The sequence below is a fragment of the Penicilliopsis zonata genome (assembly GCF_001890105.1).
Source record: "Penicilliopsis zonata CBS 506.65 unplaced genomic scaffold ASPZOscaffold_2, whole genome shotgun sequence".
Taxonomy (NCBI): Eukaryota; Fungi; Ascomycota; class Eurotiomycetes; order Eurotiales; family Aspergillaceae; genus Penicilliopsis; species Penicilliopsis zonata.
This window is the reverse complement of record NW_019208912.1, coordinates 526,500-547,407: the sequence shown is the minus strand read 5'-3', so window position 1 is coordinate 547,407 and position 20,908 is coordinate 526,500. Positions and strand designations below refer to the sequence as shown.

The window sequence follows — 20,908 nt, the reverse complement described above, 5'->3', positions numbered from 1 at the left end:
TGGCGATGATTGGTCCTCAGCCCTCGTTTTATCTACAGCCACTCCCGATGGCTGTATTCTGGTTGCCCGCCGTATCTCTGCGGAATTCCTATTAGTTTGGTAGATCTGTCACCAATTCTTAATTGTCAAGGGTCTCAGATATGGTATCTGGTACTATGGAGTACTACATACACTTGGTCTTCTACAATTCTATCAGTATGAAGAGTAAAAACGTCGTACTTTATACTCTGTAGTAGGTACTTAGTAGGTACCTAGTAGGTAGGTACTTTGTAATATGATAGATCAAAAGACACTTGCCAGTGGTCTAGGTACCCAATGCATTGTAGGAAATAGACATTTTACCTAAGCGGGATGCTCCATCGACTTTTATGGGCCAGGCTTGGCGGCTGATAATGAATTATGATTATCTCCTGCACCGGGGGAGAGAGAAACACCCTCTCTCCACGCTAATCGCCTCCTGGATCCCACCATGGTGCGATATCCATGTTCCCTAGCGTCCACGACAGAGTGGATCATGGCGGTGGGTTTCTGGAACGAAAGTCGCGTCTGCAGCGCTCTTACCGCAGCATCTATAAATATTAAGCAGATACCTGCCTGACTTGGTCCATTCTCCTCCCTCATCAATCGGATATTTAGCCTCGGACTTCCCTCCCCCGCGTGGATAGACGTCAACACAATACCCACCAGCCTGGTGCATTGTCCTTTCCACACAGCTCCCTCTCATCCATCTACTTATCCAGTTACTACCTACCTACTCCCTCTGTACGCTCCTCGACAAAGTACACAATGTCGGCATACCCCGTGACCTACAATGGGTCGATGACGGGCAACGGGGGTGACTCCTTGACCGAAGACCTCAACATTTACTACGATGTTTGTCTCTCCCTCTCGCAAGCCAGATCTATCGAATCTATCGAATCCCTTTCCACTAACCGCACATGCTATGACAGGCCGGTGATTTCGCGTGGGTGATTGTCTCTTCAGCCCTGGTGCTGCTCATGATTCCCGGTGTTGGGTAAGAATGATCTCAAAGCTAGTTTGATCTATATTTAATATATCAGGATGGAAAAGCTAATGGAATTTTTTTTCCCCCGCTAGATTCTTCTACTCCGGTCTGGCTCGTCGTAAATCGGCTCTCTCCCTCATATGGCTGTCGGTAATGTCAGTCGGCGTCGTCTCCTTCCAGTGGTTTTTCTGGGGCTACTCTCTGGCCTTCTCCCACACCGGTGGAAAGTACATTGGTGATCTGCGCAACTTTGGCTTCAGGGATGTTCTGGCTGTGCCTTCGGTCGGCAGCAGCAAGGTCCCTGATCTGTTGTTCGCCATTTTCCAGGGAATGTTCGCCTGCATTACGTGAGTTTCCCGCGCCTTATCATCAATTTTCTACCTGACAAACTTGTTGCTTATCGTTCGTCTCTGGATAGTGTCGCTCTTGCTGTCGGTGCTGTCGCCGAGCGTGGTCGCATGCTGCCCTGTGTCATCTTCATGTTCGTCTGGTCTACTGTCATCTATGACCCTATCGCCTGCTGGACGTGGAACAGCTCGGGATGGGTGTTCAAGCTTGGTGGTCTGGACTTTGCCGGTGGTACCCCCGTGCACATTGCCTCTGGATGTGCCGCCTTGGCCTATTCTCTGATGCTTGGAAAGCGTCGTGGTCACGGCACGCACGAGCTCAACTACCGCCCCCACAATGTCACTCATGTGGTCATCGGCACGGTCTTCCTCTGGGTGGGATGGTTTGGCTTCAACGCCGGCTCCGCCCTCGCCGCTAACCTTCGCGCCGTCATGGCTGCCGTCGTCACCAACCTGGCTGCCTCCGTGGGCGGTGTCACTTGGTGTCTGCTCGACTACCGCCTGGAGAAGAAGTGGTCTGCCGTTGGCTTCTGCTCTGGTGTCATCGCCGGTCTCGTCGCTATCACTCCGGGTTCGGGCTTCGTCACCCCCTGGGCTGCCTTTATCTTCGGTGTCGTCGGCGCCATCGCCTGCAACTATGCCACTAAGCTCAAGTATGTCTTGAAGATTGACGATGCTCTGGACATCTTTGCCGTTCACACCGTTGGCGGTCTCGTCGGTAACCTTTTGACTGGTATTTTCGCTGCGTAAGTTTTTTTTTCCATCTTCACTTTTTTTTTTAATGAAACATCACTGATTTTGTCTAGTGACTACATTGCCCACCTCGATGGTTCGACTTCGATCCCCGGTGGCTGGATCAACCACAACTACATCCAGCTCGGCTACCAGCTTGCGGATTCCGTCTCTGGCGGTGCCTACTCTTTCGTCGGCAGCTGCATCATTCTCTTCATCATTAACATGATCCCTGGCCTGAGCCTGCGCGCCAAGGAGGATGACGAGATCATGGGCATTGACGATGCTGAGATCGGCGAGTTTGCTGTATGTTTCCCGAACTTTTTTTTCTTCTCATTCTGAACATTGACTAACTGCTCTAGTACGACTATGTCGAAGTGAGACGCGATGTCATCGCCGGAATCGAGGGCGACAATGTTGATGGTGCCTCGAAGCGCTCTGCCACCCCAACCGAGCCCGCCGATATTACTCTTGATACCAAGGCCTAGACGTTCCTTTGCAAAAAAGGCATACTCGGTGTTTGTTTGAATCATCCATCCTTTTGTCGAGGATTTTTCAACGACTTCAACCAGCATTCTATCGCATGGTGTTGATGGATGGGCTTATGATTCTTTTCCCTTCTTGTTCTTATTTTGCTTCCTTCATTCCCTTCGACCTTTTTTTCCCTTATGTCTACCTAATCTCGGGGTCCAGCGCTCTTCTACCCAGGCGGTTTCAAGAGTGTCCCGCTTCGTTTCCAACCTTTTAGATACCCTGCTTGCAATACATGATTTCATTTAACAGCATAGTAACATTGTAATCAATTCTTCGTGCTTTGTAACTGACTTGAAATTAAGTGATCCTCATCTCGACCCTCAGTAACTACCTCGCTCCTTACAAAGTAACACTACCCTGCCTAGAAATCCAGTAACGTTAACATTGAAATAGACCCTTGTTGTATGAGGTAAGCAGCGGCCAATCATGATGAGCGTCTTCAACAAAGCTTCCGTTCTGGAATCGTCGCCGAAAACCCACCTGGCACTCCCCTTAAACCACATACCACATACATACCCAACGCATTTTTTGTTTACTTGTTTTACCTCACTTCACACTTCTCCTCTTGTAGTTCTGGGGTGTTTTTTTTCTCCCTCCCTAATACTTCTTAATGGCCTCCCACAGTCCCGACGAAGCAGCGTCGCGCAGCTTCCCGCAGGACCCCTCCGAATTCGACAGCGACCCGCGGATCTCCTTCTCAAAGCTCAGCAACAAGTTCATCCTCGAGACGGATGATGGCCAGGAATTCGAGTTCGATTCGGCGCTCAAACGATGGGTCCAGACGGTGTGTGCGCCCTGTCTAGACTGGTTTTGCCATTATACGTGATAAATGGGGAGAAGAGAGAGAGAGAGAGAGAGAGAGAGAGAGAGAAACCTGCATTTTGATGAAAATTGCATTTACCGATTTATGTTCGGTTGCGACTGATCACTGCGCTGTACTCTGCGCCCTGTTTCCAGGTAGATGAAGATTTGCTCCAGCAACAACAGGAAGCGTACAAGGTTGCAGGGGTGGACGAGTCGGAAGAAGTGAACAGGCAGACGTTGAAGAAGAAGCGGAAACAACAGGATGAGGTAAGACTTATTCGATGTTATTTATTCGTTGATGTTATGAGATGTTGATTGTTGTAGAGCCAGCAGAAGCCAAAAAAACAACGCGTCAACACCGCCGTCTTCGTCACCTCCATCCCCCTCGATGCGGACTTTGAAGAGATTCGCGATGTCTTCTCCAAGTGCGGCGTGATAGCCGAGGAAATCGACAGCGGTCGACCGCGCATCAAGATGTACATGGATGACACGGGCGCCTTCAAGGGAGAAGCCCTGGTGGTGTATTTCCGGCCGGAATCGGTCAACCTCGCGGTGCAGATGCTGGACGATTCGGACTTTAGATTAGGCGTCACCGGCCCCTTGGGACCCATGAGAGTGCAAATCGCCGACTTTTCCTTCAAGAGCCAGCAGGAGGCGCCGGCCAAGATCAGCATGAAGGATAAGAAGAAAATCATGCGGAGGACGCAGAAGCTGAACAAGTACGTATTGTTACTACCTGGGGACCTTTTTTTTTCCGGCGATATGGCTTGCATATGCTAAGGGTTGCAGCAAACTCGCTGATTGGGATGACGATGACCCGTCTGCTTTACCGGATACCTCCTCGAGGTGGGAAAGAGTCGTTATACTGAAGCATATGTTTACATTGAAGGAGTTACAGGTATGAAATTCTCTTTTGTCTTTTCATATGTCCAAGCTCACTGGTTTAGGAGGACCCAGCGGCCGTCCTCGATATCAAACAAGATATCCGGGACGAGTGCTCTAGAATCGGCGAGGTGACGAATGTCGTTCTATTTGACAAGGAAGAGGAGGGTGTGGTGAGCGTGCGCTTCACAGACCCCGAAGCTGCAATGCAATGCGTCAAGGTACTTCCCGTTTATCGCAAAGAGAAAAGACAAATACTAATGCTATTAGGTTATGGATGGCCGGTTCTTCGCAGGGACTCGGGTTGAAGCATATATCGCCGATGGGAGCGAGAAATTCAAAAAGACCAACGAGAAACGAGCTGCCCTGGAGGACATGGCCGAGCGAGGCATCTATGCAGAGGACGAGGAAGAGAACCAACGGCTCGACGAGTTTGGCACTTGGCTTGAGAGCGATCGTGTGGTCGAGAACACTGCCAAATAATGACATGGCTCCTCCTCCGAGTACAGGATTGAATTGTATACTAGCCGCTGTACCTATTACCATAATATCTCAACGACAGTTGGAACTGAATGATAGTACTCCATGAGTCTATCTGTACGGAATACTTTATAGCTATTGGATTATTAAGTAGTTACAGGTACTCCGTTGAATCTAAAAGTTCACTGTAGGCAGGTGCTGTATTATTGTCGATATTGTAATATTACCTGAGCCAGATACCTAATCGACAGCCCAACGCTGTCCAACAAGCCACCACTGCACCCGCTGCAGAATTAATCCCTACTCAATTTTCAACCATCATTCATCAAGATAGACCTTCAGAGAAAGCCACCAGGCAAAGGCTTGTAATATGTCTGTAGTAGACTTACCCGACTGTATTGTAGGTATTGATTCAGGTACTGGCCCAAATCTCTCTCAAATGTGGTTCGCACCTGCGCGGAACGGCCTCTGACTGGTCCCGTGATGAGCCGCGCCGGCACCAAACCGCATTTGTTTCGAGCGGCCCCTAATCGTGTCTTGTTGACTTGTTCTTGTTGATCCCCGACGCCCGCACAACGACCAACTCCTTCCCAGGCCTTCACCGCTCAACTCAGCCCATCTTTTACCACTTCTCACTCCATCCGTCTCCCCTTCCTTGGAACTTCTCTCTGTCCTCTTATATCTCATCCTTGTGAACTCATCTTCCCTACTTAATCACCTCCATCCACAATGCGTGAAATCGTACGTTGAGAATTTGATTTCTCTTCCCCCCCCCCTCTCTCTCTCCCCTCTTCAGACGCGTCGGGCCATCCTCTTTCCATGAGGTGTCTCCTGAACCAGACCCCACCCGTTCAGGCAACGCAGACTTGCTGACTTTTTGCTTTTTTTTTCTTTGCTATACAGGTTCACCTCCAGACCGGCCAGTGTGTAAGTGATTACTTGGGATAAATATCATACGAGATCAGGAGATGTGGTGGTGGTGGTGGTGGTGGTGGTGGTGGTGGTGTTTTTTTTCCTCCGTGGACGGCTACTAAAATGTGGTTTCTGGTGTACAGGGTAACCAGATTGGTGCTGCCTTCTGGTACGTGATAATGACTGGTTTGAGAGAAGTTGGTGGATGGTTTTAATGCTGACAATCTTCGTATAGGCAGAACATCTCTGGTGAACACGGTCTCGACGGATCCGGTGTGTAAGTACAACAGGACAAAGAAAGAAAGAAGAGAAAAAAACACAGCGGATCAGGACAACATCTGATGATAGTGCAGTTACAATGGCTCTTCCGACCTCCAACTGGAGCGCATCAACGTCTACTTCAACGAGGTTCGTGAGAGAAACAAAAAAAAAAACACCAGTCGGAGATGGCAGGTCATGGCTGACTCTTTGTGCAGGCTAGCGGCAACAAGTATGTTCCTCGTGCCGTCCTCGTCGATCTGGAGCCCGGTACCATGGACGCTGTCCGTGCCGGTCCCTTCGGCTCGCTCTTCCGCCCCGACAACTTCGTCTTCGGTCAGTCTGGTGCCGGTAACAACTGGGCCAAGGGTCACTACACCGAGGGTGCCGAGCTGGTCGACCAGGTCGTCGATGTCGTCCGTCGCGAGGCTGAGGCCTGCGACTGCCTCCAGGGTTTCCAGATCACCCACTCCCTTGGTGGTGGTACCGGTGCCGGTATGGGTACCCTCCTGATCTCCAAGATCCGTGAGGAGTTCCCCGACCGCATGATGGCCACCTTCTCCGTCGTCCCCTCCCCCAAGGTTTCCGACACCGTTGTTGAGCCTTACAACGCTACCCTCTCCGTTCACCAGCTCGTTGAGCACTCTGACGAGACCTTCTGTATCGATAACGAGGTACGACCTTTTTTTAACCCCCTTGTTTAGAACAAACTGACATTTTTCAAGGCCCTGTACGATATTTGCATGCGTACTCTTAAGCTCGCCAACCCCTCCTACGGTGACCTGAACCACCTCGTCTCCGCGGTCATGTCTGGTGTTTCCACCTCCCTCCGTTTCCCCGGTCAGCTCAACTCCGACCTCCGCAAGCTGGCTGTCAACATGGTTCCCTTCCCTCGTCTCCACTTCTTCATGGTCGGCTTCGCTCCTCTGACCAGCCGTGGCGCCTACTCGTTCCGTGCCGTCACCGTTCCCGAGTTGACCCAGCAGATGTTCGACCCCAAGAACATGATGGCTGCTTCTGACTTCCGTAACGGCCGCTACCTCACCTGCTCCGCCATCTTGTAAGTTTGAATTTGCCGTCTGTATACGCGATTAACGAAACAATGTGCTCACACAAATTTTCCTAGCCGCGGTAAGGTCTCCATGAAGGAGGTTGAGGACCAGATGCGCAACATCCAGAACAAGAACCAGAGCTACTTCGTTGAGTGGATCCCCAACAACGTCCAGACCGCTCTTTGCTCCATTCCTCCCCGTGGCCTCAAGATGTCCGCCACCTTCGTCGGTAACTCGACCTCCATCCAGGAGCTCTTCAAGCGTGTCGGCGACCAGTTCACTGCCATGTTCCGTCGCAAGGCTTTCTTGCACTGGTACACTGGTGAGGGTATGGACGAGATGGAGTTCACTGAGGCTGAGAGCAACATGAACGATCTTGTTTCCGAGTACCAGCAGTACCAGGACGCCTCCATCTCCGAGGGCGAGGAGGAGTAGTAAGTCCACTTTTTTCCCCCCTCCCCCATTTCTAGCTGTGAGCGTGGATTTCTAACCTCTTCTTTTTTAGCGCCGAGGAGGAGCCTCTTGAGGGCGAGGAGTAAATGTTTTAACTTCTATGGCACCCAATTGAGAATCTGCTCATGCTAATACCCTACTCTGGATCGATCTACGTTCTCTCTCCACGGCCTTGGCCTGGTAGTGGGTCGTTCCTTCAACCCTTTACAACCTATCTTGTTTGAGCGTTCTTAATCTTTCCTGTTCCTAATTTCCTGACAGCCAGTCTTCAGCCCCGCTGGAGCTGCTGAGATCGAATAGCACATATGTAAAAGGAATACATGACTTGATATATGTCTGTTGAATTGGAGTAGATGGTATAAGAAGTGTCACTGTTCACCGACAGATAGATAGGTAGGTATGATTAAATGGCAAACGGACACCCCCGCCTCGCCTCGCCCATCTCTTCGCCCAATCGATCCATTGTATCGTGGCCTTGGCCTTCAAAATTCTTGGGCCCAACGTCCGGGATGTAGTATCCCTGTGGATAGTAGCGGGCCTGTTCATCGCCAGGCACAGGTTTGCCCAGCAGCCAGGTGAACCAAGCGACGAGCCCCCAGCGGTTCCAGAAGGTAGGTTTGACGTAGTAAGGGGCAGCCGCCCAACTGGTGAGGAAGAAGCGGCCGTGCGAGTCTGGATGTTCGGTCCAGAGGGTGGAGCGCAGAAAATACGGGCGAGGGAGAGCTAAGTAGCGGAGGGCGATGATGCGGATGGTCAAGAGGGAGGCGAAGATGGCGGAGTAGACTGCTGGAGAGGGGTGGTACCTAAGTCTGTTAGTTCTCAACTTGCATATTCTCTAGAAGAAAAAAAAAAAGGGATGGATAAACATCATTGCAGTTCTAAGACGGGCATCCATCATAAAGGAAACAAAGTAGTAACCGATGTGTTTGAGCGGGGCGGGAAGCATGTACAAGAGGACCTCGGTCGTTTGGTCGGCGATGGTCTTGTTGCACACGTCCGGAACCATGTATTTGGCCTCGTAGGCTTCGGACCAGACGGCCATTTTTTCCAGCCAGTCAAGTCCATCGCGAAAGCCCTGGGAGGAGGAGGAGGAGGAGGAGGGCAGCAGCAGCGTGTAGCCGATTCCCAGGGAGTCGCCGATACCCTTCCAGAAGGTACCGAGGGCGCACTTTTCCAGCTGGGTGAGCGTGCGCCACTCATGGGTCTCGATGAAGCGGATGGGTGACAGGGCGAACAGACTTAGTGTGTAGAGCATGTCGGCCTCGCTGATCTTGCCTGTGCGGCGGTAGTCGCGGTGTAGCCAGAGGGTGCGTACCAGGGCGGCGCGGGCCCGCGCCGACGAGGGAGCGTTGCCCACGAACTCGGAGACCAGGACGGACGTGTCAGCGTAGCGTTTGAACGAGGTGTTTGGTTTGGATAATTGGCTGGTCTTCGCGAGCAGGCGTGAGATGGAGGGGATTCCATATGTCTGTTGGGCTTTAGGGTTAACGGGATTCCTCCATCTGATAACGAGGATTCTAGCCATTATCAACCAAGGCGGTTGCTCACTCTGAATAGTGCAAATTGGAGGCCCTTGGTGTACGAGAAGGGGAATTCCAGCTGCGCAATCGTCCTTTGGATCTCCCAGGCCTCGTCGCCAGTCATTTTGCCCATGGCTTCTCGCGCCGGATAGTAGTATTTCATCTCGAGACCGTTGACTCGATGGAAGCGCAGCAAAGATACCAAGGTCAGATACGGGACCAAACACACGAGAGCGTAGATCCATGGCTGATGCCTTGAGAGAAGAGTGCTGGTGTTTCCCCAAGTCCCTCCAAGACCGACGACATGTTGCATGACGGAATCCAGTCTGGAAAGGATTCCAGGATGTGGTAACGAGAAAAAGAGATACCCTGCTTCGATGGCTTTGATCGATAAACAAATAGTATAGGGTAAAGGGGAAATACGAATGGTAGTTCTGCCATAAGGTGGTGGTGTTGAAATTCCGACCACGCATGTAACCTTCCCTTGTTGCTGATAATCTCCAACCTCAACCTCGGTTCTCCTCATCTTCTTGACCGCCGCAGAACGTGGATATCCCTGTCAACCCCATGTTGTATTAATCCTTTCTAATTGGTAAACAGGGCTCGGAAGCTGCATTACACGCCAGTGATTTGTGGTGATAGATCCTCCTCATCCCCTCTTTCCCTCATGTCGACTGGCTATTCTGACAGGTAGTGTACAATATCAAGAAACGAACAGAAATCGAGCAGACGAGAAAAATCACATTGCCAAATTACGCCCTACCACGGAAATGCATGACATGTTCAACTATACCGTACGATCCCGGCTTTACAAACCCTGACTCCCTGCCCTGAGGTACTCCGTACTCTTCCGGTCTTTCAGCGTCTGAATGTCCACAATTCCATCATTCGGATGGGAGGGAAGACCAAAGCAGTGAAGCCAGCTGCCAGGCAGAGGCCTAGATCACAGCCTCCTGCGACAGCGCGGGCAACGGGGCCCGTGTAATAGATCTGGTCCTGGTTCGGAAGTCAGCGAGAACGAAGAAACCAGCATTTTTTCGTGGAATCGAGTCTCTGCAAACTTACCATGCCGATGATAGCTCCAGCCCAGCCGGCGAGGAAGGCAATCCCAGCTGCAAGGCCTAGAGGCAGTCGTCTTCGATCGTTCCAGGCAGACCAGTCGTAACCTCGGGTCCGACGGATAAACCAATGCTCCTCGAGAAAGATGACAAACCAGATGACGATCCAGTATCCGATGAGGGGAAGGAAGTTCTTGAAGATCTCATAGAGGGAATTGCGGCCTCCAATCGCGCAGGCGGCGTAAATAATCGTGCTGACGACCGTGAAAACCGGGCGTGGCACTTTTTGCCAGCCGTCCCCGAGCATCTGGCAGTTCATGCTCATCGAGTACGCGCCAGGGGCGTTGTTTGCAATAACTCCAAACGCATTGATAACCGCGCAGAACTTGCCAAAGCTGCCTAATGTGCCATATCCTGCCATTATCAGGCTCCCGGGAGAGTCATGGGCCCGGGGGTTCGACGCAACAGCCGTCCCGAGTCCTACTCCGACCAGGAGAGTCAAGATCATGGCTAGGCCCAGCCCCATACTTGTCATCGCAAATGTCTTCCATGGCTTGGTTTGGGGAGGGTAGTAGACGTAATAATCCGCTGCAACAGGCACCCATGCCAGACTGGTCGACAGAGAAAGGAAGAAGAACGTCACTCGGTTCGCGACGACCTGCTCGTGCGGGAGCTGGGACGGGGTGCTGAAGTCGAATTGAGGGCCAACCGTGCCAATCATGACGCAGAGGACAATAAGCTGCGGTAGCCAGCTGAACCTACAGAGTATATCAGATTAAGAGATTGCTTCATGATAGAAATTGAACGGTCCAATTGCTTACCTTTCATAGATCTGGAAGATCCGCATCCCACAAATGGCCATGACCAAACTTACCAACGCGACGATGATGATCCCAAACAAGACAGAAACAGACCCACCAGATACCTTGGATACAATCTGGCCTCCTAGTGTGCAATTGAGCATGCCGTATCCAATATTGGTCAATACGTTGAGAGCGCAGCATAGTATGTTGGGATAGTATCCCATAGACTGACGTGTGATGATCTAGCAGTTTTGAAGTCAGGAGAATCCTTTTTGAGAGAAAAAAAAAGAAAGAGAGGAACATACAAGAGTGCGGCTTCCACTCCGCGGACCCCAGATACTCATGTACCCCACGGCAAGGACACCGAGGAGGTTCCCAAAGACGGCCAGGAGGGCAGCGTCGGTGCCGCTGAGACGAAAGACCAGCACGCCCAGCGAGCCGGCAATGATGTTGTTCGGGGCCAGGCTCATGCTGAACCAGAGGAGCAGCATCTGCAGCGCCGAGTTGCCATCGTCCCGCTGCCGGTCTTCCCACGGCACGGGCTCAATGCTGCTTGACTCGATACAGCCGATTCTATGGACATGTCTCACCATTCGTTGCCACCGACTATCCTCCTTGCCCGCCAGCACGCTCGAGGAGACATTGTCTTCCAGCTCGAAGTGCACCACGCTTCGCAGTGAGGGCGATGCATGGATCTTCTCCGGTTCATAACAATGAGCCATGGCTAGCGCAGGCGATTGGGGGGAGGGGGGTGATTATCAAAGAGTGAAAAAAGGCCGTTCCTCTTCGGAAGCGTCGACCAGATCTCTCTCTCTCTCTCTTTCTCTCGAGGAAAGAAACAGACCGTGATACAACTACTATATAGGAAATTCTCTCTCCCCCCTTTCCCACCAAGGGGGGGGGGGGGGATGGGAAGGGACCTCAACTCGTTCCCCCAGAAGCAAGTTTACATCACCTTTTTTTTCCCCTTCTTGTTCTCAATGGTGTGTGTAACCTCTGCACGACTCCATGTGCAGCATTCCACAGACTGTTGCCGTCCGCCAAAGCCAAAGCCACCATTACACACGAAGCAATGCTTACAAGAAAAAACCACAGGATTGAATATCACCCAATCTCTAGGATATCAATCTAGTGCAGTGAACTTCTTTTCTTCTTCCTTCTTGTAACACAACCTCCTCAAAGGCGCCATCAATGCGAGCTCATCGGCGAGATATCCTTCCTCACGGGGGGGTGGACTTGGCTTTGTACACATACCAGATCGTGGATTTACATCACTGGTATGCAGGCAAGGAGGGCCGGAACTTTTTCCTTCTACTAAAAATGGTTACGTACGGAGCACTTCCTTCATAGCTGACTCGACTCGTGACTCGTGACTTGTCTGTTGTCTAGAATTACAAGCCCTGATACTGTCGTTATCCTATGTACCTGCACCTGTAGACTGTAGTACTTGTCGACAAGTTCGTTCCAATGACGTAGTAGTATGTGGTTACTAACTACTCTCTGCAAATAATACTACCCGGTATATAGATGTGGACGATGTTTCTAATCCTAGAATAGACAATACAACTAGAGCAAGAGCATAGGCTGTATCTATGCTTTTTGAACCCCGGAATCAACCGATGTGCCTCCAACGCCAAATACCTCCAAAAACATAGAAAATAACGGATGAAGGGGAGGGGAAAAAAAAAAAAATCTATCAACGCCATTACACCGGGCTAGTTAACTCTTCAAAGTCTAAACAATACCAAGGGTGAATGTGATACAGGTGGACATGAGATGAGTAGAAAAAAGGGGAAGTGAAAATGGGGGAAGGAAAAAAAAAGGAAAAGCTATTGCCTTGAATGGCTCGACCGCGACCGCCGCGAAAGAGATCTCCCCCCGCGACTAGACGGCGCTCTGTCGGGCGGCCCGTACTCGAAGAACGGAACCAGGTCCGGGTTCTGACTTGGGGGTGTCTTGGAGGGAAGCGAGTATCCCTCCCCGACGACGCAGTCGTCCTCGGCGGTGCCCGGGTGGACTTCGATCCCTTCGTGTCTGGAGAGGCCGCCGTGGGGGCCCATCGAGGGGGAGAAAGGCAGGGCAAGACTGGGGTTGTCCATCCCGCCTGCTGTGCGTTCAATAGGCGACCACCCTGCGATGCTGCCTGCCACGACACCCGCCATGGCGGCTGCGGGACCGAAAGCCGAGTTGGAGCGCGAGCGGGTTCGTTTGCGCGAACGCGACTCCGGGGTCGGTGGCTGCTGTGGCTGCATAAACTGCTGCAGGGGAGTCACGCTGCCGTTGTTATTGTTCTCGCCAGGACCGCTGATAGGAGTCACGGGCAGCGAGTTCTCACGCGAGCGCGAGCCACTGCGCGACCGAGGGAGCAGCTCCTCCGGATGCTGTAGCTTGTGGCGCAGGTTCTTGAGCCGGCCCCCGCGCACGGTCTTGAGGAAGGTGAGCTGGTCACGAATCTCCTCGAGGGCCGGGTTCCATTCGAAACGGCGCTGGTCCTCGTCCGAGACGAGCACCTCGGGCGCCTTCTTGCGCGGCCAGATCGTCGGGATCATCCGTCGCAGAAACTCGTCGGGGATCAGCCGGATGACCACCGCCACGGGCAGGGCAAGCACGCCCAGCACCAGTGAGACGGCCCACTGCGTGCCGTCCAGTCGGTAGACGGAGAAGGCTCGCCCGCCGACAAACACGATCATGACCTGCCCGGCCACGATGATGAGCTGGATACCTAGGAACCAGAAGTTCTTGAACATTCCTTCGAAGATGTTGAGATGGTTGTCGACGCGGCGGGAGCTGCACACAGTTAGTTTACTTCACAAGAAGGGTACACTGCAAATTTGCAGAATATGGCTTACTTGTATTGGTTGAAAACCTGCATCCAGACAAACGTATTGAAAACCACAGTCTGAAGCTGGTCCTTCTGCGCTTCAGTCGTATAATTGAAAATGCTTACGCCCGCAAAGTTCAGCACCAAGGTCACCACCAGCTGGTAGATGCTCTGGCCGATGATCATCTTCCACATAGTCAGAGTAATCAAAGGAGCTGACTTGGGCTCGGGGCGACGGTCAAGCACTTTGGGTGAGGGGGCGTCCGTAGCTATTTCATCAGTATCAACCCTATTTTTTTCCTTCTTGCTATAAAACAAAGGCCTAGAAAACATACCCAAAGCTAGAGCGGCGAAAGTGTCCATGATGAGGTTAACCCACAGAAGCTGCACGGCTGTAAGGACTGAGGTCTCGTCGCCACTTGCCACGGCAGAGATAAAGGTGAGCAGCACGGCAGTGATATTGACAGTGATTTGGAACTTAATTGTTAGATTTTGAGTGTGAGAGAGAGAGAGAGAGGTTGAATAAATACCTGGAGAAACTTCTTGACGGCATCGTTGACAGTACGCCCCCAAGCCATCGCCTTGACGATGGAGGCAAAGTTATCATCCATGAGGATGATATCCGAGGCCTCCTTGGCGACTTCCGTGCCGGTGATACCCATGGAGAAGCCGACGTCGGCGGTTTTCAGCGCCTGGGCGTCGTTGGTCCCGTCGCCGGTCACGGCAACGGTCTCGCCCAGTTTCTTCAGCTGGGAGACGAGGATCTTCTTGTCGTCCGGACTGGAGCGGGCGAGGACCTGCAGGCGTGGGATGATCTGGTTCATCTGGCGGGTGGACAGCTTGCGGAACCTGGGACCCTCGATGGCGATACCGCCGGGGGTGAAGATGCCGCATTCCTGGGCGATTGCCTTGGCGGTCGTGATGTTGTCTCCCGTGACCATCCGCACGAAGACGCCCGCGCGTTGGCACTGGCGCACGGCGTCCGTGACGCCCGCGCGCAGCGGATCCTGGATACCAAAGACGCCCAGGAAGACCATGTCCTTGAACAAGGGCTCGAACTGGGCTAGGTTGCGTTGGTCCTCCTGGGTCGGGGCGCCGCGCGGGGGCCACTGCTCAAAGTCCCGGTAAACCAAGCCAATCGGTCGCAGCGAGCGGGAGGCGTAGGCATCCATGGTCATCTCGAGGGTTGAGCGGTTCTGGTCGGAGAGCGGGGTCTCGGCCAGCTCCTGGGTCGGGTCGCGCACGATACGGGTCGATTTGGCAAGCAGGACCTCGGACGCCCCCTTGACGAGCATGCGGTACCGCCCACTGTCCAGCTTGACCACGACGGCCATGCACTTGCGGGCCGAGTCAAAGGGCACCATCTGCACGATCGTTGCGTTGGAGCGTTCCTCGCTGACGGAGCCCATGCCCAGGAACTCCCGGGCAAAGGTGAGCAGGGCTGTCTCCGTCTTGGAGCCGATGAAGGTCATGACACCTTCCTGCTCTCCTTCAAAGGCGGTCGAGTTGAGGACGATGGATAGGTGTAAAAGGTCCTTGACCGATGGAGAAAGCGTGGCAACAAATTCAGCGGCCGAGATGTCGTTGGAGCCCGCGTTGGCGGGGGGGGCCTGCGCCTGGCCGTTGCCCCCGGACCCCTGGGATAATGACTTGTCACCGAACCGTGAGGCGGTGCCGAGGGTGGCCGCGACGGCGGTCATGCGGTTCTCGGTCAACGTACCGGTCTTATCAGAGCAGATCGTTGTGGCGTTGCCCATGGTCTCGCAAGCGCGGAGCAGACGGACAAGGTTATTATCCTTCAGCATGCGGGTGGTAGCGAAAGCCAGTGCGAGAGTGACGGCCAGAGGCAAGCCCTCCGGGACGGCGACGACGATGATGGTCACGGCGACGATGAAGATTTGCAGGAACTCCTGGCCCTTGGCGTCGGCCCCGCTGATATCCTTGAGCTGTGCGAGGAATTTGATGAACAGGACGACGAAGAGCAGCAGGCCCGCGGCAAGGCCCAGTTTGGCGATATACTCGGCGAGCACATTCAGTTTGGATTGTAAAGGTGTCGTCTGACCTTCGTCCTGCAGAGACATCATAGTCTTGCCGTAGGTGGAGTGGACGCCCGTGGCAGTGACGAGAAAGGTGCCGACACCCTCGGAGACCTTGGCGCCGGAGACAATGAAGGGGTCCTGTTTGGCCAGAGCGTCATGGTTTTCCATGGCGCGGTAGACGTCGTTGGCGGCGGACTTGTGGAGCACGTCGGACTCGCCGGTCGCGGAGGATTCGTCACACTTGACGTTGTGGCCGTCGATGAAGATGCCGTCGACGGGGACCATGTCACCAGGCTCGAGGTGCATGACATCGCCGACCAGGATGTCATGGATGGAGATCTCCATGGTCTTGCCGGAACGCACCACCTTCACCAGGCGGTCCTCCTTCTTCTTGTTCAGCTTGACAAACTGGCGTTCCTTCTGCCAGTCGTTGGCGGCACCCACGACCACAACAATCAGGATGGCCACGATGATCGCGACGCCCTCGACCCATTCGACACGAGCCTCGCCGTCCGTGGCGGTGACGGACTGGTAGATCCCAAGAGCCAGAGAGATGATGGCCGCGACCGTCAGCAGGATCAGGACCTTGTCATTGTACGCGATCCAGGCGAGTTCCCAGATCGTCTTGATCTTCTTCTGGGGCAGAGTGTTGTCGCCGTAGACGCGTCTGCGGTCGACAAAGGGGCCGCCACCGGGCTGCTGCGTCAAACTTCCTCCTCTCGAGGGGGGTGGTGGTGGCGGCTGCTGCTGCTGCTGGGTTTCCGGCAAAGCAGCAACGGATTTGGGCGTTGCTGTTGTCAGAGTAGTATCATCGCTCGAAGCCGGAGAAGGCGCTGCGGTGGCTTCCTCAAAGCCAACGATGCTATCTAACGTAGACTCGTCGATGCTGAGTCCGCTCCGGATATCGGTACGAAGGCCCTTTTCCAGGCCGCGGAGCCCGCCAAGGGCATGAAACGCGCCCAGACTCTTGGGGTTGAACAGTTTGTTCAGCTGGCCGGGGGAGAAGGCGAATTTGTTGTCCTGGACTTCGAACTCGGCCTCGCGCCCAGGATCAGGCTTGAGGGCGTCCTCGTCGCTGAGAACGTTCTTGCCTAGATCTCGCGAAGACCGTGATCCCTGGGCGGTGGGCACGTAGGTCTCGCCGCCGTACGTACTTGAGGACTGGTTTGTGTCCTCGGACTCGATAGAGTTGCCGCGCGAGCGGGTGCCCGGGACGGACAGAAAGTTCGAGTGCGAGTCGGATCTTTTGTGGGTAGGCGAGGAGACATTGTGCGGGGAGGTTGGCCTGCTGGTCTCGCGATCGCGGCTGTGGCCGTCCGAGGAGCCGAAGGAGCGCACGCTGGCGGACGAGCGCAGGTCGGTCGGTGAGACATTGCCGCTGCTCAGGAGAGTGCTGGTGTCGGCCGCCTCGACATTGTCAGTCGTGACGCGTAGCGTCGAGTGCGGCGGGCCTGGAAAAATCTCGATGGGCCGGTGGGCGAGATCCGACGTTGGGCTCACGGCGGAGGTGTCGATGGTGATGGTCGGGGCGCGTTCTCGACGCAGAGGCGTGGATTGCTTGGACTCCTCCCCATCTCTAAGGTTGGACATGATGAGAACTCGTACCGCTCGCTAATATTTTCCCCCAAAAAAGACAAGGAAAGAGAGGGGGAAAGGGGGAAAAGGGGATATATTGTTTTCCAGAAATCTCTCGAGGGAGTCGAAGGGAGTCAAAGGAAGGTTGGGCTCAAGGCCAGCCAACACACAGGGTTCGCGCGGTTAAGGCAGACATAAGTGTGATCGGGGGTCTATATAATTGATTCGAGTGTCCTGTAGGCTACTATCTAGTTAGTAGTCTTCTCAAGCAGTTGTTGGGTTATTGGCATCACGTACCTAGGGTACCTAAAGTACCGACCACTCCTGGTTTCTCTGGCAGCCAACCCACGGATCCCGTCTAAAGCGAACCTGAAACGAGGGTCTGCGTTTTATCTCCGGCTATAAGGGTCGAAGATCGACGACAGACTGAGTGGAAGAGTGGAAGAGTGGAAGAATAAAAAGATCTTGGGGGGGGGGGGTGGGGATGGAATTGAGGGTGACCAGAGGAGGAACGTGTTTAGGGTAGGAAAGTTGCGTGAAGTGAAGGTGAAGCAGTGACAACCACAACTTAAGGTAGTTAAACAGGGGGCCACCAGTGATAGTTAAACTACCTAAAGAACTAGGCGAAGACAACGCCCAAGCTTGGAATTGGGAATCCAGTTGCCGCCACTCGAGAAGAAGCCGGATGCGATTGACTGTTCGAGGAAAGTTTCTCTAGAGAAATCGGTACGAACCTTAGCTGCCACTGCCAGCGCCTTGAGATACGGGGTTGGGAGGTGAGTTCTGACTTGTTCTGACTTACTAGTTAACTTAACCTACCTCCTACCTTAAGGTGCCTAAGTTACTACTACGCCTGATTCTACCCAACTCCCTTATACTACTTCTCACTCAACTTGCTGTTATCATGGCAGAAATCAATATGACTCTGTTCCTCGATGTGTTGGCTCTCCTCAACACTTGATAAATTTTACTTTTTTCTCAATCTGCGGCGGCAAATTCATGTTTTTGCTTGGCGTTGCACTGCCTCACTCATAGTAATAATGATGAAGTAGTGGAGATAGACTAGTCATTTACAGAGTACATGACAGACTGGCAGTACTTATTTAAGAGTTGAGATATATATGTATATATATATGTATATATTAATTGATTAGGAGTCTATTCTATAGTAATAATATTATTTATATTATAGTTATGACTCTAATGACTATATCCCTATAGAGTCCATCTGGATATTACATAAGCTACCCCTAAGTCTAGACCCTGTTCTTACTAGCCTCCACTATTGATTTACGCGTCTCTCCACTATGACTTTTACTAGACCAAATAGTAAGAGTCTAAATAATAACTAACATGTTATCATGTAGTATTCACTAGTAGGAAGTTGCGAGTTATTCAATGTAGTATCAACCTCACCCGTGTGGAATATGTTATGGGATTGATGTTACATCCCATGGTTCAGAGGTACCATCAATAGTCAAGTACTTGCTACCCAAGGTAATATCTTATAGAAGTGACTTGTAGTATATATAGAGAATAGATATCACTAGTTATTTATTCACTCTAGTCTACTGCTATATCTACTGCTATATCTACTATCTACTGACATAATAATAGGTATCCTTACTGAATTCTCATCGTCATCCACCACGAGGAGACCTTGACCCGCCCAGGCGATTATCCCGTCATTTCACCTTGGCAATGGCATTTCTTGCAAGATTCTCTCCTGCTGGACTTTCCTAATAGAGATGGTGTCAAGAGAAGATCTTGAAGTCCATAAGATATAGCATTAGTTTGGGGCTGAGTCTGGTAGTTGATTCTACTAAGCCTAGGTAGGTAGTTACCAGGTAACTAGTACATAGTATATACATATGTCTTAGGTGCCTGGGTGCCTTATTCTATGTAGTAGGAGGTACCAAGGTATTATGCTAATACTTCAGCTTGGTCAACCATCTGGATCCAAGGTAACCAGGTATCTACTTTGAGGATGTCTGCCTATCTTTGTTGGTTACATTTCTACTTCCTTCCCATATTCTACGCATCAAAGAACCGTTGATGCAAGCTGCCGATGCAAACAGTCAGTCCGCAATTGCTTGTCTGGATATAAAAAGTCCCTCATTCCCTTCTGTGGCTGTCTTGACTTCTATCTTACCACCACCATACAACCTTCCTCTCTTCAGTCTTCAAGAGACTATCTCACCTTTCAACCCAACCAAAAAAATGCCTCCCACCCCCGCTACTCGCTCCCAACATGCCCTCCACCACGAGGCTAACTTTCGTGCTGCTGTCGATGAGATCCGCCACGCGATCACCCGGGCTTTGCCATCCAAACCCCAGTATGATACCCTGCAAGCCGTGTCCCTGAGGTGGGGAAAACGACGATCTGAACTGCGCCGGCATCGAGGACGAGCTGTTGGGGGTACTCCGTGGCCGGTTTGGGTTCGAAACCCACAAGTTGGAAATCCCATCTGCCGACGAGCCTATGGCTATCCAAACCCTCTCAGCAGATCTGCTTGCTGTTGTGACAAAGTGCTCATCTCCAAGGTCACTATTGCTTGTCGTATACGAGGGTCACTCGAGTGCTTTGAACCTTCCGTCTGGCGGTTCAGAAGTTCTGATCTAGTAAGTGATGCTGACGCGTATGCTTATAAAAAAGATGATATTAGTATTAATGATATGACAGTGGAGCGAATACACCACAGGCCACCACCGTCCGCTGGAGTTTGGTAGATAATATGATTGGAGGATGTAGGGGCGATGTTGTTGTCATAATGGATTCCTGTTACTCCACGGCCGCGGCTCTCGACCGTCCAGGTCGGGAGTACGTCTTCGCATCGAGCTTCGAGAGCCCGACCCCAGCCTCGCTGCAGATCTGCTTTACGCGCAGGCTCATCGACTGTCTCCGGCAGGTCAATGGGAAGACAACAATCGCCCAATTGCATGCCCGTCTGCTTGTTGCAGCGAACCAACCTGGTCACCAGTTGCAAGTAACCCCGGTGTACGTGGCCAACTACCAGAAGCCATCGGTGACTCTGGAACCCTTGCCCACTGGGCTCATCTCTCGCCCAGAACTCCGAGGCTTGCAAGCGACAGGCCAGCTGAGCGACGGGAAGGTCCTGCTTTCCGGTTACCTCAAGTCTACGACCAGCATTCCGGAGGTCAACCAGTGGAAAGCCTGGCTGGCGCGCGAGATCCCCGAGGCAGTCGCTGACATTAAGATCGAGGCCGTGTTTCACTCGACCTCGTGCGTATGCCTGCTGACCGTGCCCACCGCCGTCTGGCATACAATCCGCAATGATGAGGCCTACAAGTTTATTGCTTTTGTAGATTCACATAACCTTCTAACGAATCAATTCAGTAATGCCTAATTGTCGTGTTATATAGCTTGATATGATAGACACTTGGTCAGAATTAACCATGGCTCGTATAACGTCAGACTGCTCTCCCCACCTGCTTACGGAGAGTACTTTCTACTACCTCTACTCTACTATACCTACTCTATCCATTCTACGCTACACTTCTATTCAATGGAATACGGTCTCTCGCCCGTCCCCTCCAACGCACTCACCCTCCTCTCCCCCTCCCCCTCAACACAACCAGCCCAACCATTCCCTCTCCCCCCCCCCCCCCCC

General features: G+C 52.5%; 8 protein-coding genes across 8 annotated transcripts; 4 read left to right on the top strand and 4 right to left on the bottom strand.

Annotated features, from left to right (window-relative positions):
• Positions 1–677: 677 nt before the first annotated feature.
• Positions 678–2,868, top strand: ASPZODRAFT_128245 (hypothetical protein). Its single transcript, XM_022721969.1, has 6 exons — positions 678–873; positions 951–1,015; positions 1,099–1,353; positions 1,425–2,099; positions 2,160–2,391; positions 2,448–2,868. The coding sequence occupies exons 1-6, from the start codon at positions 787–789 to the stop codon at positions 2,571–2,573; spliced, it is 1,440 nt and encodes a 479-aa protein (XP_022584240.1). The 5' UTR covers positions 678–786; the 3' UTR covers positions 2,574–2,868.
• A 195-nt stretch (positions 2,869–3,063) lies between these two features.
• On the top strand, positions 3,064–4,797 carry ASPZODRAFT_109406 (hypothetical protein). The gene is made up of 6 exons (XM_022720978.1): positions 3,064–3,403; positions 3,577–3,690; positions 3,748–4,142; positions 4,213–4,321; positions 4,371–4,526; positions 4,576–4,797. Exons 1-6 carry the CDS (start codon positions 3,230–3,232, stop codon positions 4,786–4,788), a joined length of 1,161 nt encoding a protein of 386 aa, XP_022584239.1. The 5' UTR covers positions 3,064–3,229; the 3' UTR covers positions 4,789–4,797.
• A 658-nt stretch (positions 4,798–5,455) lies between these two features.
• On the top strand, positions 5,456–7,721 carry ASPZODRAFT_128243 (hypothetical protein). Its single transcript, XM_022721968.1, has 9 exons — positions 5,456–5,526; positions 5,689–5,712; positions 5,841–5,866; positions 5,933–5,974; positions 6,051–6,105; positions 6,174–6,629; positions 6,681–7,015; positions 7,082–7,441; positions 7,513–7,721. The coding sequence occupies exons 1-9, from the start codon at positions 5,515–5,517 to the stop codon at positions 7,544–7,546; spliced, it is 1,344 nt and encodes a 447-aa protein (XP_022584238.1). The 5' UTR covers positions 5,456–5,514; the 3' UTR covers positions 7,547–7,721.
• ASPZODRAFT_128241 (hypothetical protein) lies at positions 7,692–9,414 on the bottom strand. Its single transcript, XM_022721967.1, has 3 exons — positions 9,009–9,414; positions 8,327–8,928; positions 7,692–8,263 (listed from the first exon to the last, which is right to left on the bottom strand). Exons 1-3 carry the CDS (start codon positions 9,291–9,293, stop codon positions 7,864–7,866), a joined length of 1,287 nt encoding a protein of 428 aa, XP_022584237.1. The 5' UTR covers positions 9,294–9,414; the 3' UTR covers positions 7,692–7,863.
• Positions 9,415–9,528: 114 nt separating this feature from the next.
• On the bottom strand, positions 9,529–11,270 carry ASPZODRAFT_128237 (hypothetical protein). Its single transcript, XM_022721965.1, has 3 exons — positions 10,860–11,270; positions 10,046–10,796; positions 9,529–9,976 (listed from the first exon to the last, which is right to left on the bottom strand). Exons 1-3 carry the CDS (start codon positions 11,063–11,065, stop codon positions 9,839–9,841), a joined length of 1,095 nt encoding a protein of 364 aa, XP_022584236.1. The 5' UTR covers positions 11,066–11,270; the 3' UTR covers positions 9,529–9,838.
• Positions 10,898–11,742, bottom strand: ASPZODRAFT_1010987 (hypothetical protein). Its single transcript, XM_022720782.1, has one exon. The coding sequence runs from the start codon at positions 11,561–11,563 to the stop codon at positions 11,099–11,101; it is 465 nt and encodes a 154-aa protein (XP_022584235.1). The 5' UTR covers positions 11,564–11,742; the 3' UTR covers positions 10,898–11,098.
• Positions 11,743–12,395: 653 nt separating this feature from the next.
• Positions 12,396–17,705, bottom strand: ASPZODRAFT_128236 (hypothetical protein). The gene is made up of 5 exons (XM_022721964.1): positions 17,574–17,705; positions 14,193–17,517; positions 13,998–14,139; positions 13,691–13,931; positions 12,396–13,628 (listed from the first exon to the last, which is right to left on the bottom strand). Exons 2-5 carry the CDS (start codon positions 17,289–17,291, stop codon positions 12,671–12,673), a joined length of 4,440 nt encoding a protein of 1,479 aa, XP_022584234.1. The 5' UTR covers positions 17,292–17,517; positions 17,574–17,705; the 3' UTR covers positions 12,396–12,670.
• Positions 17,706–19,349: 1,644 nt separating this feature from the next.
• Positions 19,350–20,717, top strand: ASPZODRAFT_1008019 (hypothetical protein). The gene is made up of 2 exons (XM_022720774.1): positions 19,350–19,898; positions 19,960–20,717. Exons 1-2 carry the CDS (start codon positions 19,759–19,761, stop codon positions 20,642–20,644), a joined length of 825 nt encoding a protein of 274 aa, XP_022584233.1. The 5' UTR covers positions 19,350–19,758; the 3' UTR covers positions 20,645–20,717.
• Positions 20,718–20,908: the final 191 nt, after the last annotated feature.

Excerpts from the sequence above, each read along its gene's own strand:
- ASPZODRAFT_1010987 (XM_022720782.1), bottom strand. The coding sequence starts at position 11,563 with ATGGCTCATTGTTATGAACCGGAGAAGATCCATGCATCGCCCTCACTG.
- ASPZODRAFT_128236 (XM_022721964.1), bottom strand. The coding sequence starts at position 17,291 with ATGTCCAACCTTAGAGATGGGGAGGAGTCCAAGCAATCCACGCCTCTG. Across the intron at positions 14,140-14,192 it reads CCGTCAAGAAGTTTCTCCAG|TTCCAAATCACTGTCAATAT; the intron begins GTATTTATTCAA and ends CTAACAATTAAG. Across the intron at positions 13,932-13,997 it reads TTTCGCCGCTCTAGCTTTGG|CTACGGACGCCCCCTCACCC; the intron begins GTATGTTTTCTA and ends CTGATGAAATAG.
- ASPZODRAFT_109406 (XM_022720978.1), top strand. The coding sequence starts at position 3,230 with ATGGCCTCCCACAGTCCCGACGAAGCAGCGTCGCGCAGCTTCCCGCAG. Across the intron at positions 4,322-4,370 it reads TTACATTGAAGGAGTTACAG|GAGGACCCAGCGGCCGTCCT; the intron begins GTATGAAATTCT and ends TCACTGGTTTAG. Across the intron at positions 4,527-4,575 it reads CTGCAATGCAATGCGTCAAG|GTTATGGATGGCCGGTTCTT; the intron begins GTACTTCCCGTT and ends TAATGCTATTAG.
- ASPZODRAFT_1008019 (XM_022720774.1), top strand. The coding sequence starts at position 19,759 with ATGGCTATCCAAACCCTCTCAGCAGATCTGCTTGCTGTTGTGACAAAG. Across the intron at positions 19,899-19,959 it reads GGTTCAGAAGTTCTGATCTA|TGGAGCGAATACACCACAGG; the intron begins GTAAGTGATGCT and ends ATGATATGACAG.
- ASPZODRAFT_128243 (XM_022721968.1), top strand. Across the intron at positions 5,867-5,932 it reads CAGATTGGTGCTGCCTTCTG|GCAGAACATCTCTGGTGAAC; the intron begins GTACGTGATAAT and ends ATCTTCGTATAG. Across the intron at positions 6,630-6,680 it reads CCTTCTGTATCGATAACGAG|GCCCTGTACGATATTTGCAT; the intron begins GTACGACCTTTT and ends ACATTTTTCAAG.
- ASPZODRAFT_128237 (XM_022721965.1), bottom strand. The coding sequence starts at position 11,065 with ATGGGATACTATCCCAACATACTATGCTGCGCTCTCAACGTATTGACC. Across the intron at positions 10,797-10,859 it reads ATCTTCCAGATCTATGAAAG|GTTCAGCTGGCTACCGCAGC; the intron begins GTAAGCAATTGG and ends TATACTCTGTAG. Across the intron at positions 9,977-10,045 it reads CTGGAGCTATCATCGGCATG|GACCAGATCTATTACACGGG; the intron begins GTAAGTTTGCAG and ends CTTCCGAACCAG.
- ASPZODRAFT_128241 (XM_022721967.1), bottom strand. The coding sequence starts at position 9,293 with ATGCAACATGTCGTCGGTCTTGGAGGGACTTGGGGAAACACCAGCACT. Across the intron at positions 8,929-9,008 it reads TCCAATTTGCACTATTCAGA|ACATATGGAATCCCCTCCAT; the intron begins GTGAGCAACCGC and ends AAAGCCCAACAG. Across the intron at positions 8,264-8,326 it reads CGTCTTAGAACTGCAATGAT|GTACCACCCCTCTCCAGCAG; the intron begins GTTTATCCATCC and ends TAACAGACTTAG.
- ASPZODRAFT_128245 (XM_022721969.1), top strand. The coding sequence starts at position 787 with ATGTCGGCATACCCCGTGACCTACAATGGGTCGATGACGGGCAACGGG. Across the intron at positions 1,016-1,098 it reads CTCATGATTCCCGGTGTTGG|ATTCTTCTACTCCGGTCTGG; the intron begins GTAAGAATGATC and ends TTCCCCCGCTAG. Across the intron at positions 1,354-1,424 it reads GGAATGTTCGCCTGCATTAC|TGTCGCTCTTGCTGTCGGTG; the intron begins GTGAGTTTCCCG and ends GTCTCTGGATAG.